The 18,921-nt window shown below is 39.4% G+C and overlaps 2 protein-coding genes across 4 annotated transcripts; one reads left to right on the forward strand and one right to left on the reverse strand.

Moving 5' to 3' along the window:
* Nucleotides 1-692: 692 nt before the first annotated feature.
* LOC110840020 (Phytanoyl-CoA dioxygenase domain containing 1) lies at nucleotides 693-7,412 on the reverse strand. Of its 2 annotated transcripts, none has more exons than XM_022084688.2 (5): nucleotides 7,264-7,412; nucleotides 2,375-2,518; nucleotides 1,699-1,963; nucleotides 1,124-1,369; nucleotides 693-988 (listed from the first exon to the last, which is right to left on the reverse strand). In XM_022084688.2, exons 1-5 carry the CDS (start codon nucleotides 7,285-7,287, stop codon nucleotides 813-815), a joined length of 855 nt encoding a protein of 284 aa, XP_021940380.1. In that variant the 5' UTR covers nucleotides 7,288-7,412; the 3' UTR covers nucleotides 693-812. The 2 variants fall into 2 exon arrangements, with proteins under 2 accessions (XP_021940380.1, XP_021940379.1); XM_022084687.2 differs by having other exon boundaries at nucleotides 7,204-7,305.
* Nucleotides 4,065-16,812, forward strand: LOC110840029 (solute carrier family 53 member 1). Of its 2 annotated transcripts, none has more exons than XM_087346982.1 (11): nucleotides 4,065-4,493; nucleotides 10,808-10,937; nucleotides 11,953-12,106; nucleotides 12,511-12,761; nucleotides 12,983-13,244; nucleotides 13,658-14,028; nucleotides 14,271-14,418; nucleotides 14,783-14,977; nucleotides 15,086-15,255; nucleotides 15,581-15,714; nucleotides 16,201-16,812. In XM_087346982.1, the coding sequence occupies exons 2-11, from the start codon at nucleotides 10,869-10,871 to the stop codon at nucleotides 16,463-16,465; spliced, it is 2,019 nt and encodes a 672-aa protein (XP_087203108.1). In that variant the 5' UTR covers nucleotides 4,065-4,493; nucleotides 10,808-10,868; the 3' UTR covers nucleotides 16,466-16,812. The 2 variants fall into 2 exon arrangements, with proteins under 2 accessions (XP_087203108.1, XP_087203109.1); XM_087346983.1 differs by lacking the exon at nucleotides 4,065-4,493 and adding an exon at nucleotides 9,375-9,533.
* The last annotated feature ends 2,109 nt before the right edge of the window (nucleotides 16,813-18,921 follow it).

Below are 18,921 nucleotides of genomic sequence, written 5' to 3' on the forward strand. Positions count from 1 at the left end.
CAATTTCATTTGTGGATGCAGCAGAAATAAATAATGTGAAAATCAGTCTGCAGAATTTTGAAGCTGAGGAGCAAGGGATGTAATTTTCCTGTGTAGTCAGCAAACTTGCCATCTGCAAGGCTGTAAGTAAACATATGCTTATCTTGGGAATAGCAGTAACGGACTCAAACATTATGTCCGAACTGGAAACCGCACTGTAGCGAATAGGAACTGTAACGTTTTTGAGTTTACATTTTGCTGAGATAAGCTTATTGGTTGGTGTAAAAAATTGCAGGATTTTTACCTTGTCTTAGAACACAAATGTGGCATATTTAATTTTCTTGTGATAACGGGTATCTAGAAGTCCGTGAACTGAAATAGAATAAGGAAGATTGAGCACCGTACACGGTCATACTGTTCATGTATCAAGTTTGTTTAAATTATAATAATCATCATTTCATGGAATGGATATTGAATATTGAATACAGTACTGAAAGATGTGAAGTAACAGAGTTCAGCAACAAGATTTATGCTGTGCCATAGAAGACGGCGGAAACGGTGTGGGGGAGGAGCGGAGCACATTGAAATATGAACATGTACGGAGATGTTTCTAAATGTGTTTAAATAATTGAAAGATTCTCTTTCGATTACCTTAACAGTTCTGCTAGGCTTAGTACTAGAAGTGTACGATGTGTTCGTAAGTGTACAAATACTTCTCAAATTTTTATATGATAAAGTGATTTATTTTTTTATGATTTATTAAAACATTTCTGTCAAGCATGGAAAAATATTTTATCTCATTTCTTGAAGTTCCTTGTGTTGCCAATGCGTTTTCAATTCTTGTAGACTTCTGGAAACGGCTGATCCGGATTTGGCTGGAGCCAGTTTTCGGGTGAGTAAGTAGTTCCGTTCATGTCGACCACGTGAAATGTGTATGCGTGTCGAGAACGTTCCGATTTGTTTGCTTCGCTACGGTGCACAACCTGGCCATGGATCAGCACACATGCACCTAAAAGATACAAGTGTAATCAGAAATTGAAATGCTTAAGTTGATTTTCTGCATCTTTTAATACAACTTGATTCTCTGATTTTGCTTTCAAATATTGTATATATTTTTAGATTATGTTACTGAATGTTGTCTCACCTTTACTAACACAAATTGGCTGGAAGTTGGATGTTGGATAGCTAGGGGCTGGTGCATTGTATATTAGCAATTCTTCAGAATTAGGATCTGGATTCCGAGTGTAGCGCCGGTGCACACCACTCAGGTGTGATCCAGAAGCATACCATAGGCACCCATTCTCTAGAGTTACGTCATCAAGAGCTATCCAGAAACCCACCAACTTTACAGGTTCTGTGTACAAGAATGTAGCATCTTGGTGGGCTATAACTGAAAAAAAGATATTTACAAATTGTGCTGTTGTAAGAACTTCTTTTAAAGGTGACTGTTTTCTGGGACTTTGCCACGTAGTCTTGTAGTCGTTGATTTAAGAGGTGCTTACAGCCTCCATCAGCAGATGATCAGCATTAAACACCTCTGAAACATTGGTCAAGTTCTACAAGACTACGTGGTGTAACATCCCGGAAGATCGTCATCTTCATTCTCGCCACCTTTAGAACCAGAAATCTCACTTAGAACTACTCTTAGCTATCAAAGTTTTCAATAATATGAGGCTTAAATTCAAAATACAAGTATTGATGTGGCTACCAAGTTCATACCTTCGCTGCCAACACCAGGATTCTTGAAGATGTACATGCTCTGAACAACTACAGGATCCACAAGCCCTAGCTGGAAACAAGTTTCTTTCACCTTCTCACAAAATGTGTATTTCTTGAAGATGGGGTTTAACCAATGCAGTGCATGACCCATTTTGTTGAGTGCTATTTTGGGTTCCACCAGTAACTCCCCATTCTCATCCACCGCACCACCCTCAAAAAAGTAACTCACTTTGTCGCTACTGTCAAGGAAGTATTTGTCTTTCCTCTGGAACAAAGGAACATAACATTTCAGAGAAACATACTGTCCCCAACCTAAGGCTTTAAGTTTCTTTGAAATGTTGGTGTCTGCCGAGTGTGCACGATGTCTCAACCCAAAGAATATCATCATCATCCTCACTGCTATGAGAACATCAAATCTCACACATTGTAAAGAATAATAGGGCACTTAACCTCTTAACTCCCACGTGGAAGTTAGAGCATCACAAACTGAGCTATTCTTACTTATCATGAAATTCAACTTCTAAAAAATTGATGCAACACATTTTAAATTATTCTCTGCCATGGAATTGTGTTGTTATAAAGTTTATAAATGCTTAAAATTGTTCTTGTGTGACCTCTAAGTTCTGTGTATCGTTGTGGATTTTTTGTGTAAATGACATTAATTCCCCCTGGCTACCTGTTGAGCCTCTGTAGTGCTGAACACAGATTTGTGAGATTCCGTAGGTATGTCCTGGATGAGTTCATCTGCTGCTTTCCGTAACTCTTCCACCTCCTTATCCGTCAGGAAATCATCCAGAACCAAACAACCATCCTGAAGGAACTGGAATGAAGAAAAGCATTTATTGTCACTCTCTCTGAAGGATCCTCTTGGAGTCGAACATTATAAATATATTAATGGAGCCAGCTATGGACTGGATGACCAGGATTCATTCGATTCCTGGCAGGACAGGATTTTTCCCTCTGTCTGAAAGTCCAGACCGACTAGATTCCACCCAGACTCATATCCAATGGGTACTGACTTTTTTTTCCTCGGGTAAAGTGGCTGGGGCTTGAAGCTAAACACTCACCTCCATCTAGTGTTGAGGTTAAGAATGTGTGGAGCTATACCTCCACTCCCTTATATATCTGCATGGCACGTAATTAAGAACTAGAGACAACATTGCTTCGCTTGGGTACTAACGGTGAATGGCCTGGTAACCACGTTCAGTGTTGTTGTTTGTTACTTTGTGTGTGTAAGTGTGCTGATTCTAATTGGTCACTTGGCTGTTGAATCAGCATAAATAAGGCATTGTATTATTATTATTATTACACAGTTTAAAAATGTATGTGCTTCCCAAATGCTATACATATTGACTGATCTTGTGGCTCTACAGTTCTTGAAGGATGTTAGCCACCACATAATCTAGACATTTGTCTATACGTATTGGTATGTAGAAAAACATGAGGCATAAATAAATTACCAATATCCTGAAAGAAAATTCTGAGAGGAAAATGTTGGATCTTGAGTGAAGAAAAACATGCTAAGAAATTTATTATTTATACTCTATGGCAATTAAATAGTTGGGGTTACAATTGGCTGGCTGTATGCTTCCTGTGGGAAGGCTGAAAAGTGCATAGAGAAATTTGGCGTAGAATATCTTGAAAAATGCCCACTCCAAAGATTGAAACTTGGAAATATATTTTGGTGATTTCAGTGGGATCTAATGTGTTCTAATATCAGAGAGCATCAGCTCATGAAACCTGGTCATAAAACAGGTTGAACTAATCACTTTTGTTTTCTGAAAAAGTGTGTTCTGTCAGCAGGAAAAGTATCTTGATAATTAAAATAATGTACTGCAAAAGCCCATATAAATACACCCATGGGACCTGTATTTTTGGACTTATTTTGATTCATTTTGTTACGTTTGTAAAAAAATAGCTTATCAGGATAAGATTTTGTTTGCTAAGAGATGGGTGGGATATGTTGTGTTAAGAAATGCATACTTTGAAGATGGCTGTCTTCAGGGTTGTTTGTACTGTGTGGTCTGGCAGAAGTTTATCAGTATTCCAGAGGTGCTTGTATTCTAGCTCTGATGATGGAGGTAGCAAGTACCCCTGAAACATTGGTAAACTTCTACTATACCACAGATTCAAACCATAGGTTTCCCAAATCGAAGGCACATTTAGACATGCGGTCGAAATTTTGTTTGATATTTGAGCCCATTCGTAGATAAAAAATTGTTCGTTCTGATCTTTTATGACTTATTACGTTATTCATAGTTATACTGCGTTCATTTGAGTTCTTTATCCATCTCGCGACATCTAGATTACACCACATTACTTACAGGTAAACTTAGTTAATCTTATCTCAACTTAAACTGCCATTTAGATTCTTTTGTGGTAGTGTATGGAAGGCGGTGGAACGGGCGATATGTTTCTTTCTTCAGAATCTTGAGTGAAGCTAAGTAAGTCGTTCAGTAGGCCAGAACAAACTGTTTTTTTTAAACATTTATAGTGCTTTTCTGGGTGTATATCTGAAGATACATCTCATAGAATAGTGCATTTTATTACAATGTTATGTGCACCGTCTCGTAAAACACGAACAGTTGGTTTATGACTAGATGCCACTTTGCGACCTTGGATGTTTTACGGCCGTATGAAAACAGGTGTAATTCAGAACATACTTCAACTGTATACAGTGCTGTGGCTGTGGCTTTTCATTTACGTTCTGACACTGCAGGAAGAAGGGACGCTACTTCTAGTGAGTCTCCACGCGGTATGAAGAAGACTTACAACGTTATATAATTCCATATCAGGTAAGATTCCTTATAGAAGCGTAAAGAGTAGGTTAAATTCTGGTAATGCTCACCACCACTTAGTTGCGATCTCTGTCTCCTAACTTAAAATGTAAAGGTTAAAACACCATATACAAAACCATTTCGCTACCTGTTGCATTTGTGGGTGTGGAGCTATCCTTCGCCAGAAAAAAGAACGCAGGCTACCATAGCTTAATGATAGGATGGCAGGATTTGAATTTCTCGTGGCGGCGAGTATGAAGATGGCTGTCTTCTGGGAAGTACGCCGTGTATTCTGGTAGATATTTTCCGACGTTTCAGAGGTACTTGACAATGGAAGCAGCAATAATATCTGAAATGTTGGTAAACTTCTACCAGAATGCACTTGCCAGAAGACAGCCATTTCGTAGTTTCGGATATTTGCATGTTGGTGTTATTGTTAGTAGTAAATTTCGTATTACGGTGGCGTAACAGTCCCTGATGTCACTCTAAATTCTGTGAAAATATGTCAATTGGTTTAAAATGTCGGTATGTGATTAAACAAATTACCATTGTCGTCGTGAAGGATAGAATCCCTGACGATGACACTGAATGTTAAAGTAGGTGGTACATATAATTACCATTGTGCTTGAAAGGGTTAAATGAGAAACCTCTGCGACTTAGACATAAACACAAGTAGAAGATTAACTGATAAGAAAGAAAAATATAATAATTTGAGCAACATCTTCACTTATGCATCGTTTTAAAATAGAATCATTCTCGGCCAGTACAGATTTAGTGTTTCTCGAACGAGCAGTGACTCAAAAACTGTAGTGTGACGGGACATTTCTGTTTGATGTTATTTTTCACCTCGAGGGAAGGAAGTGGACACGTCCAGGTTCTCGTAAACACTTGGCTTATCCGGTGGGTGAAAAGTGATGACTATTACATTTTGTCTTTAAACTCACCGTCTATCCAGATGTTCTATTAGTTGAATAGTCGATTCTGTTGGCAAGTGTTTGTATTCAATTCGATACATTCAGCCATAAATCAAACAGAGAAGATGTTTCTTTTAGCATCCGGATGTTGGATACGCGTTGATTGTAACGGGAGATGAAAATAAGGTTTTGACGCATTAAAAGGACCCCGTTGAAATTAAACGTGCATATCCTGTGCGTAGACAGGATCTTCTAAATGCAGTTATTTTGGTTTCTGGGATGAACATTTACAAAATTCCTCTCCAAATCGTTCGTAAATAAAGATGTTTGGAAATTGTCCAGCAAAGTCATTTCATTGAAGATGGCGGTATTCTGGGTCGTAGCGCCGTGTAGTCTGGTAGGAGTTTACAGACGTTTTAGAGGTCCTTGCTGCCTCCATCGTCATCGCCTGATGTCAATGATCATTTGGTCTATGAAGTTGGGACCGGACTTTTTTTTTCGCGAATCTTCCGGTGGTTTCTTCCACCACCCACGACGGTCGCTGCATCACCGAGTTATTTTAATATCTCTGGTGTTGCGATATCGGACATGGGGGTGGGGGAGGGCGGACTTCCTCAAAAACGTATTTATGTCCGAATTAACGGCGTGTTATATTTAGGGCACTGCATTTCACAATGACGTCCCAGCGCGGAGCGTGAGTCATTACTGGGAAGCGTCCGATTATTCAATGGCAAACCACAGCGGAGTTTTTGGCTGATGTTCGCCTCAGCTCCATCTTAACCTTCAAGTTGTTGGATTTAAAAAAAAATGTTTATTTTTAGTTTTAAAGATGTCTTTTAAAGTTATAATTCCGTCGCAGAGATACAGGAAAACGTGTAGTGATCTCATTAGTTAAGTATGGAGTTCTCCTTTAATTAAACTCTGTTGTTCGTCGTCAAAGTCACGTTTCATGTCAGCTGAAATGCTTACGAAACTTTGTTGCGTATTCTAGATATCTTTGCCACTTTTAAATAGGATCTTTTTGGAGGTGAAGCAAATGTCAATGACCTCTGCCTGTGTCTCAGAGAACAAGAGGAACCAGATACGTCGCTGTGTGTCATTTCGGAGGTCCGGTTGGAATTCGGAAGACGATCAGCATTACGAAACGTACAAAAACTAACCCGAACACGAAACAGAGAATTTATTATGCATCGCCTAATGTAAATTCAAAAATCCTAGTCCAAAATAGCAGAACGTTCTAGAAATGGGGACCGCAGAATGCAAAAGAATATAGGATAAATCACGTTCAAAGCAGAAAACAGAATCACTAAGAAATTTAAATAATCTTTGTTCGATATTAAATTTAGATCGTTTCGTCTGTACATAAAATTAAATTATTTTTACATTGAAAGTGTCCTTGGACGATTTGCTGTGGAGAAGAATATTTGGACCAAAGACAGACAGGTAATTGGAAGATGGAGACAGACACGTAATGATATTGAGATGAATTGCGAAGTAACAGAGGATGAGCTGGATGAGACATGCACCCCAAACCTGAGACAGAAATACGTACAAATTTACGTCGGAAAACCTCAAAGGACGATACAATTTGTGAGACGTACTTGTAAAACAATATTAAAATGAACATTAATGAGGTTTTTCGTTCAACTGGCGACTGTTAGGGTCCATTGGTTGGCTGTTATGACCGCGGTTGTGTAAACTAAGCAGGTGACCAGCTGAGCAACTCTCAGTTTCTCAGAGAATGTATTCGTGCAGTTGTCGATGATGAATACACCTCCGAAACTGAAATTCATCGCATTGACGATGCCACTGACCTGACAAATCGCTGTCCTTGCTTGGCGTAGACCCCCGGCACCAAGTTGACACTCACTCACCTTGGTCAGAATTCCGTCGTGCATGTCCGTCGACGCTGGGTTTCAGACTTGTACTGGCTCGGTGTCTGGCCTTAGTAGACGCGTCCGACTGGCGCGCCACTCAGCGGACATTTCTGCAATCAAGTCACTCAAATTTCTAATAATAATCTGAGTTCTCTAAGTCACCATCCCAAAGCAACAATGACGACGAGAAGAGTCTTCAATTCTGTTGTGGCGTCTGATTTGTGTCCGTGAATAGCGAGCATGTAGCGCGCACTGAAAAAATGACGCATTTTAAATTTAAATAGGAGAATATGAAAGAAAGAGAAAACTTGGTAAACCTAGGCGTAGATGGGAGGATGATGTCCTGCGATGGACTTTTGTGAACACGATTATGAACCTATTTTCAAATAAGGCGGGGAATTTCTAGATTAGCTAAGCGACGAGTTTCTGAAGGACTTTGTTCAAGGAGTTGATTTCTTTTCCCCCTCGGAGCAGCTGTCATTTATTTATTTTATGTGGTATGACGTTATCGTTACGTCATATTTTGGAACAGCTTGTGTCAGGTGGAGAAATACGATATTTTTGTTGCTGAAACGTGAGATCTGCGTCCAGGGTCAAACCCAGTACCGGAAGTTCCAGATGTGTCTGAGTGTGGTAGGCGACACTACGACGCGCGGAATGGATCCGTCTTACGCAGGGATTATATTCACGTCACCGCATCCATAAGCAACTTTCGTTCGTAATTTATTCAATTACTTTGTGTCATTGTTGTCTTAATGTGCCGCGTTTATTAACCCGTGAAAGCCAGAGGTAAACTATTTTTCTCGATTGTTGTAACATCAGTAGTTGTATTTTGCCCGCATGTCGTATTTGTGGGGTTTTTTTAATTGTTGTCAGTGATACTTACCGTAGACGGGATTAACCAATTGATCCTTGTACAATAATGGAAACACGTCGTTTACTGTGAGACAAGAATTAAATGTTATTTAGTTCAAAATTCCGCCCTAAAGTAGCTCCCCCCCCCCCTCCCAATGTTAACACAAAAATTTCACCATTGTCTCCCCCTCAAGGTTAATATTTAAATTCAAAATTCTGATCGAATATGAACGTTAAAACTTTTCAAACGGACAATTTCTGCCCCACGTGATCTCCTCACTGGATATTGCGCTAGGGCTTTGAACCACCCTGTATAGTGTTAATGAAGAGGATGGTTAGTGAATAATGAATCGGGAAGTGTTTGGAAGGAGGCGTTCGTGACCTTATTTATGGTATTTCTTAGTTATTTGGCTCGAGGGGCAGAGGGCATGTCTCTGAGACGAGATTTGAACCAGGAACTTCTCGTATTCGAAGGAGTACCAGTCTTATTAAAGGCGGTAATGAATCTTGGTGGTTCCGTAAACAGTGGGAAGTATCTCGACTCTGTGAGTGGCTTAGGTTTTAAAGCTGTTGGTTTTCCTTACAAATTCTAATGCAAGCAATTGGCGCCGGTCGCGTGTCGTGGAGGAAGATAACCTCGGGGCAGAAGTTGAAGTTCAAAGTTCAGTTTCTTAGTTAACTGGCGTCAACATTCCCAGACCGTCGGACAAACTTCGATACATACTTGGTCGCTCGGACACTGGGACCGTGGGTTCGAATACCGCTCAAGCCATGGATGTTTGTCCGCGTTTTTCTGTGTTGTGCTGTCCTGTGTACAGGTAGAGGCCTTGAGAAGGGCCGATCCCTCGTCCAGGGTGTCCTACCAAATGTCTAAATAGATTAAGTAACCTCACGTATGCGAGCAGGCCAGAGTCCTTCAAGAACTGTGGAGCTACGCGGATTCTCAAAATCGTCACAACAGGTGTCTGTATCAAAGCGCGATTCAGTTCACTAAACTGTTGGTCTAATTCTATTTAATATCATCCTCAAACCAACTCATAAATTCGTAAATGACGTCTTTCGTAGAGTTCCTAATTCCAAAATGTATTTACTTGTTTGTGGTTTATTTAATGACGTCGTCAGTAGCGTTATGACAAATTGCTGTATCACCAACTCTGTTATCCAATTGCAAACAAGGTTTAATTTACATATTTACCTCGGCCCTGCGTGGATTCTTCTCAGAGTCTTTCTAATACCGTATTATTAATCATCAGTGACGTAGTTACTGTTGTCGTAAATTGTTATCTGACGGTCTGGCGTCTGAAATGACAGTCTGATAGCGTCATTTAGGTTTTAGAAGTGTGCGAGAGCGAGGAACTTGCTAGTTGCTACGATAGTTCGTTCATCTAACATCCACTAATGGACTAATAAAGGTAAGAACAGTATGTTAATTAACGAACGATAATTATGAATAACCGAACGTGATGAAGTTACCATAACCCAAGTTTTAACGGAAACATACGAGTCAGTCCGAACGCGTACGAACGTAACTCGTGTGAGTTCCAAGATGAAATAATGTACTTTCCTCAGAGTAAAAGTGATTTTAAAAACTTACATTCCTTCACGAATGCTACTATAAATTTCCAATGTCTCTCTGGCTTTGTATTTACCATGCTTGTCACGTGGGCTCATGGATAAATCGTATATTATCAGAAATAATTTATCAAACTTCACGTAAACGAGTAAGTTCCAGTGACTCCCGTTCCATTTGTTAAATGTTGAAAATTGAAAGTCGGCCAGTTTTTTGGTCGTACAACGCGACGCAAAATCCCAGAAAACTGTCGTCTCATCAAATTAGCAGACCTTCGATATTTCACTTTTCATTACCTCGACAGTTCGAATGAGATACACAAATAAATAAATGAAAGTCGATGGAAGGTAAACACTCTTCGAAAAGTTAGTCCTACTTCGTATAAGGTTAGAATTAGAATTTTATTAATGGCTGGAGTCAACTCTTTTACGTGTAAATTTAAATTTAACAAAAATACATCTTATGTCACAAATACTTTAAAGTGAAAAAATATTTTTACAAATTACAAATTCTCCGTTATCAAATTGGCGAGGTCTTTCGGGAGACCCTACAGATGTTGACGTAGAATCTGTAACAGATCACTGGAGCTGAGAAGTTGAAGGTTGGTGCGTGTTAAATTTGGCTCGATGTCATCAGTGGCTTATCTCCGAGTTGACATGTTTTTATAGTAGAAAGTTATTAATAAACATTTCTCTTTACGAGGCTTGTATAATTTTTTATCCTATCGGTCAGTCATTTTGATCGAATATTGCACATGTCGTAGATAAATATGTCAATAAAATTCTCGTAACATTCCTTAGCCACGTGCTGCAGCAATGAGAACACAAGGTAATGGTACGGATTTTTATTTTACTCAAATGAGAGGTGGGCGTATGGATCTACGTCTTTCCCCCATCGCCGTTAAGACCCAATCCCCACCCGAGTGTGAAAATGGGTTTTGCGCTTTATAGGTACGGTAGAACTTTACCGACGTTTCGGAGGTGCTTGCTACCTCCATCATCAGGGCGATGATTATGATGAGAAGACAGAGATTGAAAAGATGTTGACACAGTTGAAATATTTGTCTTGTGAGTGCTATCTGCTGCTTATTGTTAGTTCGTGGTTTTATCTTTTCAGGAATGCCTGTCGGAGCCAGCACCTGACATTGATCTGATACAGTCTGTCACACAGCATCACCATGAAGTTTGCTGAACATCTGACAGCCCACATTACTCCGGAGTGGAGGAAACAGTACATAAGTTATGAAGTACGACTTTGTATCGTTTTTGTACTGCAGTGGGAGTCTCAAAATTGCTTGCTTCAAAGGCGTCTGACTCTTAAGTCAAAGACTCGTTTTGCTGTGCTGCAAATCCTGAGTTGTCTTCACTCGCGAGGACTCCTCTGACCTTGAAGCGTGCAGTTTCGTGGTAACTACTGCAGAGTACTTGACTAATTACAGAGAATTTGATATAATTTAATGGGTATATATTATTTAAATCTTGTCCGTCTAATCACAATAAATTTCTTATTAAATATTAAAATATTACAATAATTAACATTTAAAATATTAATGATGTTCTTTATTGAAATATTCGATTTACATTAGACCATCGAATATTTCGATAAAGAACATCATTAATATTTTAAATATTTTAAATGTTAACTATTGTAATATTTTAATATTTAATAAGAAATTTATTGTGATTAGACGGACAAGATTTAAATAATACATATTTATTATATCACAATATGACGCAACTTTACCATCTCATAATTTAATGGGTAAATACAGAAAGTTACGTATTGAAATTACCCAGGCTGATTTTGGAACGAGTCCAATTTATGTTTTACGTGATAATGTGTCTGTCATTTTATGAACGTCTTACATTTAGTTAATTTTGACTATACTTAATTAAATGTAGGCTCATAGTAAATTTATAGTTTAATTATAAGATTACTTACTACAAATCGTGTATGGTACATTTATTTTTGCGTTTGTTCAAGGCGTAATGTCGTGTGAAAGAATTCTAGCTGATCTTCTTTTGTTTCTGGAATTAAATTTAGACATGGCTTGTGAATTTTGTAAGGGGGTGATGTATAATAATCCCGAGATGCTCAGTTTAAGAGTATTTTGGATGAAGACGTAACTACTTTTTGTCAATATTTAATTAGAATTAATTAGTTTTTACAAGAAATCTGATTTTAAAAATATTTATTACAACATTCATTTACGAAAGAGCTTGTGTGCATGAAGGGTTTATGTCGTCTTGATTGTGTTCCAGGAAATGAAGGCGATGTTGTATGCAGCTGTTGAGGAAGCCCCTTCTGCAGAATCAGTAGAACCAGAAGTTCTCAGAAGACACTTCGCCAACTTCGATGAACATTTTTTCCATTTCTGTGATCATGAACTCACAAAAATAAATACATTCTACTCGGGTAACTACCAGATGATGACAATTTTATTTTAAATGGAAATAAATTCGTTCTTCTGGGTTGTAGACTTGTAGTTGCTGTATTTATGTTCTTATCTCGTAGACTCAGATTAGTCGTCTGTTTCACGAGCGAGAGATGTTTTTGTTGTGGTTCTCATTGTATGATTCTGGAACATTCCTAACTTTACTCCAGCTAGAAAATTCAGCTGAAAAGGCATTAAAGTATTTATTTAATAACAAGGAAGTCAACAAATTAAGAAATTGTTGGTTAAGAAGAAAAAAAAGCATAATTAGCAATTGGTGAAGAAAATTAATATTAAGCTATAATTAGTTTGGTTTTGGTGGCATTTTTTCTAAGGCCCAGGCTTATTACGTACATAATTGTATTTATATTTAATGTTGTTTCAGAAAAAATGGCTGAGGCGACGCGTAAATTTGCGGCGTTACAAAATGAATTGAGAATTTCGTTAGGTGACAACCGAAACAACAACAAATCTCAGTTGAGACAGAAGACGGGAGGAAAATCAAACGTTCCGCCTCGCAAGATCCAGGAGCTGAAGCTGGCTTTCAGTGAATTCTATCTCAGTCTGATTTTGCTCCAGAATTATCAGAATCTTAATTTCACAGGCTTCAGGAAGATCCTGAAGAAACATGACAAGGTGCGTTATGATTTGTGAAAAAAAATATCAGTTTGTGTTCAGTGATTCTGTACAGGTCTTTTCGAACACAGCAACGGAGCACGAAGTTATACTCCCTGAAAAATCCTTTGCAATTGCCACATCTTTAATAATTTTTAATAATTTTTTTTTTTAATTTTACTGACAGATTCGAACCTGCAACTCTAATTTACTCGTTACTTTTTTCCTTCTTTATAAATCAGTTACTGTCGGTGGACACCGGAGTTCGGTGGAGAGTGGAATACGTAGAGACCTCTCACATCAACACGAATAAGGACATAGACCGTCTGATCAGCGAGACGGAGACGACTGTGACGACGGATCTGGAGGGTGGCGATCGTCAGAAGGCCATGAAGAGGCTGAGGGTGCCTCCGCTCGGCGAGCAGCAGAGTCCGTGGACGACTTTCAAAGTGGGGCTGTTCTCAGGCTCATTTATCGTGCTTTTCCTCGTCGTCGTGCTTTCAGGTAAGTCCGTCTTGAGGCACGCGTCGGGAGCGAATGACGCAGACCGTCGTCTACTCACAGTAAATCAGTTCCGATCCCTTTCGTCGGAATGTTGACGTAGACTCGTGACTTAAGATGGCGTTCACACTAGGCAACTTCAGGGCAGGATCGTGACTTGGGCGTCGCGTTTTCATTTATCACCAACAGGTGTCAGGAAAGTCTTATTCTCTGACGGTCATGTACGACGTCTGTTTTGTCATAAGACTGGAAAATGATCGTTGCTACGGCGATGACGCCGCTTCAGATTTTAAGTTGCCGCTTTAGGTAGGGCCTGAGGATGCCCCTGTTTATTTCATAAAATTACAAGTTTTTAGATGTACTTCAATTACTTTTAATGCTTGTTTTGAAATCTATTTAAATATATTTCCTGGCAGCGATATTTCATGAGGGCTCTCGTGACAACCTGAAGGTAGCATTCCGACTGTATCGTGGGCCACTGCTTATCATACAATTCTTGTTCCTCATGGGTGTAAACATATATGGATGGCGCTCGTCCGGCGTGAATCACGTGCTCATCTTTGAACTGGATCCTCGGAACCACCTGTCCGAGCAGCACCTGATGGAACTCGCCGCCATCTTCGGTGTCGTCTGGACCCTCAGTCTGCTCAGCTTCCTGTACAGCGCCTCGCTGAGTATTCCGCCATACGTAAACCCGCTGGCACTCACTGTCATCATGCTTGTGTTTGTCCTTAATCCCATCAAAGTCTTCAGACACGAGGCGCGGTTCTGGGCGTTACGAGTCGTGGTAAGTATTTCCTTATAAGCCAATAATTTTAAATTTATTGATATTTTCCTAACTTAGTGTTAAAATCTGTTTTTACGTAAACAGATTTTTTGTAGGAATTTTAATAAAATATATTTCTCGAGATTGTGTGCATTCCACGTCGAAGCGCGGTGAATTTCTTGAAAAAACTTCCCATGGTAAGAGATTAAAACTGAGAGATTGACGGAATGATGTGATGTTCTGTTTTTATTTTCTTCCACCAGGGAAGGATTCTCGCAGCGCCGTTCTTTCACGTGGGCTTTGCCGATTTCTGGCTCGCCGATCAACTGAACAGTCTCGTGTCGGCACTTCTTGATTTTCAGTTCCTCATCTGCTTTTATGTAAGGAACGGCGACTGGTTAAATGCTGGAGGTACTGTCGCTTTCGCTTCCGGGCGGAATCCTCGTTTAAGGTTTACAGGATTAAGAAAAAATTGCGTCCCGATTGGTCAATTTTGATTTTCCTACATAATTAAAAATTTTTCGCAATTTTCCGATTGTTGAGTTAAGGTCATTTAAAGGTTATTTATTTTCAAATTTGTTTTTCACTACATTGTTGTTTTTCATTGCTATTGTTGATTTTTCTATGACCATTGTTGTTGATTTTTATTGAAATTTGATGTAAGCAAATGTGTTTTGAGCCTGATTCATTAATAATCCCTCTAATCCAGTAAATTATCGCACGTTGTTCATTTTGTTACTGTTGATGTTGTTAATGTTGATGACGTTATTTGCAGAAACAAGCGAATGCATGGAGAGGGACTGGATTGTGAGACCGATCGTGAACTGCCTTCCGGCATGGTTTCGCTTTGCGCAGTGCCTCAGACGGTACCGCGACACGAAAGAAGCTTTTCCTCATCTGGTCAACGCCGGAAAGTATTCGTCGACGTTCCTCGTCGTTCTGTTCGGAACCTTGCGTTCGATGTATGACGGTGAGAATCCTCCTACGTCTGCGTCAAGTCTTTTTTATAATAATTTGTGTTCTTTGTTGATGACTTTAATATGAGGATAAATGAAGAGAAAATTACGTTGTGTTCCAGATGGCTACGAGGATTCGCTGGACAATCCGTATTTGTACCTGTGGGTGTTTGCGTCGATATTAAGCTCTTGCTATGCTTACACGTGGGACATCAAAATGGATTGGGGCTTGTTTGACAGATCAGCGGGCGAAAACAAGTTTCTCAGGGAGGAAACTGTCTATTCATCAACAGTAAGTAGATTCATTTTCATATTTGTAGTAACGCGCTACTATATGTTTCTTCCCAGGTTTTTCTCGAATTAAACTGCACGTAATCGTATTAAACGTACGCTTTGTGATATTAAAGAACGCTGGGTTTTGATTTTTAATTGAGGTAAAATGTTAATTAACTTTTTTAATCTGTCTCTTGACGCAGGCATTAATTATATTTTGTGAGAGTCCAGAGAACGTTACTCCAAGTTACGCAAACATATAATTTATTTTATTTATTTATTATTAGATTTGTTCTTTGTCTTTCACTCCGTGATCCTTTCAGTGCTAAATTTTTCATTTCCAGAGCTTTTACTATTTTGCCATAGTCGAGGATCTCGTACTGAGGTTTTCTTGGGCGTATTCGTACGCCCTTATTGAGGCCGAGTACATCAGCGGAGACTTAATGACATCTATAACCTCGCCCTTAGAAGTGTTTAGGTACGTAATTTGTTTATTAGAATTTTGATTTCGAGTCGTCAGGCTCGAAGTTTTCGCGGCGCTGTGGTCTTTTGAGTTTCGAGTTTGGAGTTGCCTCTGGCTTATGAGTTACTCCGCTCAAAAAATTTGCTGGCATCCTTTGTTTTAATGATGTCGTACCTGCTCTGTGCGTACGGTGACGTGAAGTTTCTCGCCATCGTGCTCTGAACGCAGACGAGGCGAGTATGAATTTTGAGGAATACTTCCCAGGGTTGACCAAATGAGGAAAAGCTTTCTTGGTTTTGGTGTTTTGGAAAAAATGTACTGCTTCCATCTTCAGGGATGAAGACGAAACACAAAAATAAAAACGAGATGGACGTCGTCATGTCTCTCCCTCCTTTCTCTTATATTCTGTTCTGTTCCATTTATTTATTTTTTTTAAAATTAAGAGCCCGGTCGGAACACGACCTCGTGCTTGCGGTCCTCAGATGTTAACTTGATTTGTAGGAGGTTTGTATGGAACTTCTTCCGCTTAGAAAATGAACACCTCAACAACTGCGGTAAGTTCCGAGCCGTGAGAGATATTTCTGTGGCTCCTATCGACTCCTCCGATCAGTCTCAGATGATCCGCATGATGGACGAGGGAGACGGCGTCGTTCATCGTCGCAAAAAGAAGCCGCCCAAGAAGGCAAAGGAGGAAAAACAGAAATTGTTGTCCGGAGAATCGATCGAAGAAGTCGATAGCTCGGCTTATATAGGAAATCGCTTGTAAATTTATTACGTGACGCTTTCCTACGCAGAATTTGGCCTATAATAGGCTTCTAGGATACTTTGATGTTTTATAGTGATCTTTTCTCGTAACTGAGAGAGAAACTTCGGTGTATTTATTGATTTTATTTTGTAAGATTGTAAACTGTCTTATAGAAAAATTCCATAGTACGTTATGTGTTGCCGAGCGTACGATACTTTGCCATAGTTTACTTTTGAATTTAGATGCGAGAACATGGCAGAAAGTAGTTTAATATCGATTATATTTCTTAAGGTCTTACTTTAAATATATTAGTTTATGTATAAATTAAGTGATATTTTTAATTACAAAAAAGTATAATTTTTGGTGAACGCTGTGTCGGTAATTCATTTATTAAACACGATCCCAGGGATTCGTCCTCTTATGGTTTTTTTTTTTTATCTTTTCTCTCGCCACAGTTTCCCAGCCTGGTGATCGTCTACCTTGAATTTTCTTGGTTCAGTCCCTGATTTAGGTGATGCCACGGCAGTCGTAACCTTAAATCGTTCCACTCCGTCTTTTTCCTGATCCCTCATACTAACTCCATGGAGAAGAATCCTTTTTGAGAAGCTTATAGTCGTTCATCAAATTAAGAAATTCCCTGTATTTCTTGTAACCCGAAGATTCATTAATGTATTCGTAAGAGCCTTCCACTTGTTCCAATCTGGAGCCAGTGAGAACGGCTCGTGCGCTATTTATTCAAGACCCACGTACAGTTACGTCTCTGAATTGGGCCGTTCCCTAAACGTTTTTGACAAAAAAATTTGTAAGCATCTTCTGTTTCCCATTCTGAATCCTTCTCATTGTTGACTTCATCATCCTACAATAATTTATTCAATGCTGTGTAATTCTTTTCAGTCGAAACATCATTGTTAAATAGCCAACAAAACACCACATGGACGCCAATATGATTTTTTTTTCGAGGGGCATCCAAAATGGGTGCCTAAAAAATTTACGTTTAATATTATTTTTATGGATCTCCGTAGAGTTGTACGTCATAGTTTCGTCATCTTCCCACAAAGTCTTGTTCAAGGCATCTCGTAGTTACGGTGCTTGTAATCTGTGAGATCCCCAAGAAGGTGAGAATGTATCCTAATTTAAAACTTTCTGTGTGTTTACCAGCTGGTAAGGCCACAGACATCTTCAAGGTCTATTGAGGTCATGCAGTGAAAATATTGCGTTAGTAGGTTCTCGGTGTGTGTCTTACTTTCTTGTGTGAATTCGCTACAAAGGCAGGCAAATGTATTTTCGCCGTTTGTTGTCGCCTTGGTCTGCAGTTTTGTAATTGGTGTCTTCGACGGAGCCCGTGTTTACATCCTGGATGTTTTAAAGTGGCATCTGTTGCGACAATGAACCATCACAGGCGTGTTCCATTGTATCACGTAGCAAGCCTGAAGGTTTTAATGCATGTGTGTGTTGTAAATAAAAATTCCCACATTCCTCACTGAGGTGTGTGATGGTTTCCTTGACCTCAGGCTTACACTAGCTGTGAGATAGGACCCTGCCCGGTGGGTGACCTTGCCAGTTGGCTGAACGCAGAATCGTCGTAGCTTTGCTCTTACGTGGATACGTCATTATTTACGAACCATTCTCCGTTACGTTTGATAACCAGAAAGTTGATTGCGACATGTTGTTAACCTAATTTGTTTAGGGGGGGGAGGTTCAGTGCTGAAATTCCTCGAAGTCTTGGCTCTAGAAACCGACATTGTTGCCTGAAAGTTAACTTACGAGAAACAGAGACGCATTCGATTGTTGCATTGTTGGGCGCGGTAAAAATAAATTGTCCTGTAGACAACAATGGAAAATGAAAAAAGTGTTTGCCTTTGGCTTCTTTTATTCTGTTTTGTCTGGATTTCGTTTATGATCATAAAATGCGCGTGTTTTTTTTATCTCTTTAACTAGAAATAATTTAATTTAGAACTAGCGAGTAGAATGCCCATTTTTTTTCTACTTTCTAATCTCACGGCCTTCCTCTTTAACGACGCACATGTGACCCGCCCTTACTTATAAAACTGCTCGTTCTCAGAATTTCACGCTTCGTGAAATTCTTAATCTTGCCAGTGACAAATCTTTTTCTGCGAGCTCGTCGTCATAAATTACTTCAACAATGTCTTTTTTTTGGGGGGGGAAAATGGCGAGAAATTGTTACACTGAATATTTCTTGTATGGAATTTATTCGGCGTTAACAGAATGGCCGATGACATAATGAATGCAGGGATAAGTTGAAAGGTCATGTTTCACCGGTTTCCAGAATATAAATTACCAGTAAGATGTTCCAGGTACACGGCCCAAGGGTAACGAGGTCTAGGAAGACCACGAAAGAGATGGTTTGTGTAACTTCGGAACGTGTCTAATGCGCGAAACCTTGTAAGCTAAGAAGAAGTCTTTCTGATTACCAGTTCTGTGCAATCATCGTGTTTAATTGATACCCAATTAATGTG

Source organism: Zootermopsis nevadensis, unplaced genomic scaffold (assembly GCF_977971745.1).
Source record: "Zootermopsis nevadensis isolate Lab colony 2312 unplaced genomic scaffold, Znev_1.0 Znev_ptg000011l, whole genome shotgun sequence".
Classification (NCBI taxonomy): Eukaryota; Metazoa; Arthropoda; class Insecta; order Blattodea; family Termopsidae; genus Zootermopsis; species Zootermopsis nevadensis.

Bases quoted from the DNA above. Each gene is read 5' to 3' on its own strand.
- LOC110840020 (XM_022084687.2), bottom strand. From the start codon at position 7,287: ATGCACGACGGAATTCTGACCAAGGTGAGTGAGTGTCAACTTGGTGCC. The intron at 1,964-2,374 runs GTAGCCAGGGGG...CCTTTGTTCCAG, and splicing joins GCACTACAGAGGCTCAACAG to AGGAAAGACAAATACTTCCT. The intron at 1,370-1,698 runs GTATGAACTTGG...TCTTTTTTTCAG, and splicing joins TCCTGGTGTTGGCAGCGAAG to TTATAGCCCACCAAGATGCT.
- LOC110840029 (XM_087346982.1), top strand. From the start codon at position 10,869: ATGAAGTTTGCTGAACATCTGACAGCCCACATTACTCCGGAGTGGAGG. The intron at 14,029-14,270 runs GTAAGTATTTCC...TTCTTCCACCAG, and splicing joins TCTGGGCGTTACGAGTCGTG to GGAAGGATTCTCGCAGCGCC. The intron at 15,715-16,200 runs GTACGTAATTTG...CTTGATTTGTAG, and splicing joins TCGCCCTTAGAAGTGTTTAG to GAGGTTTGTATGGAACTTCT.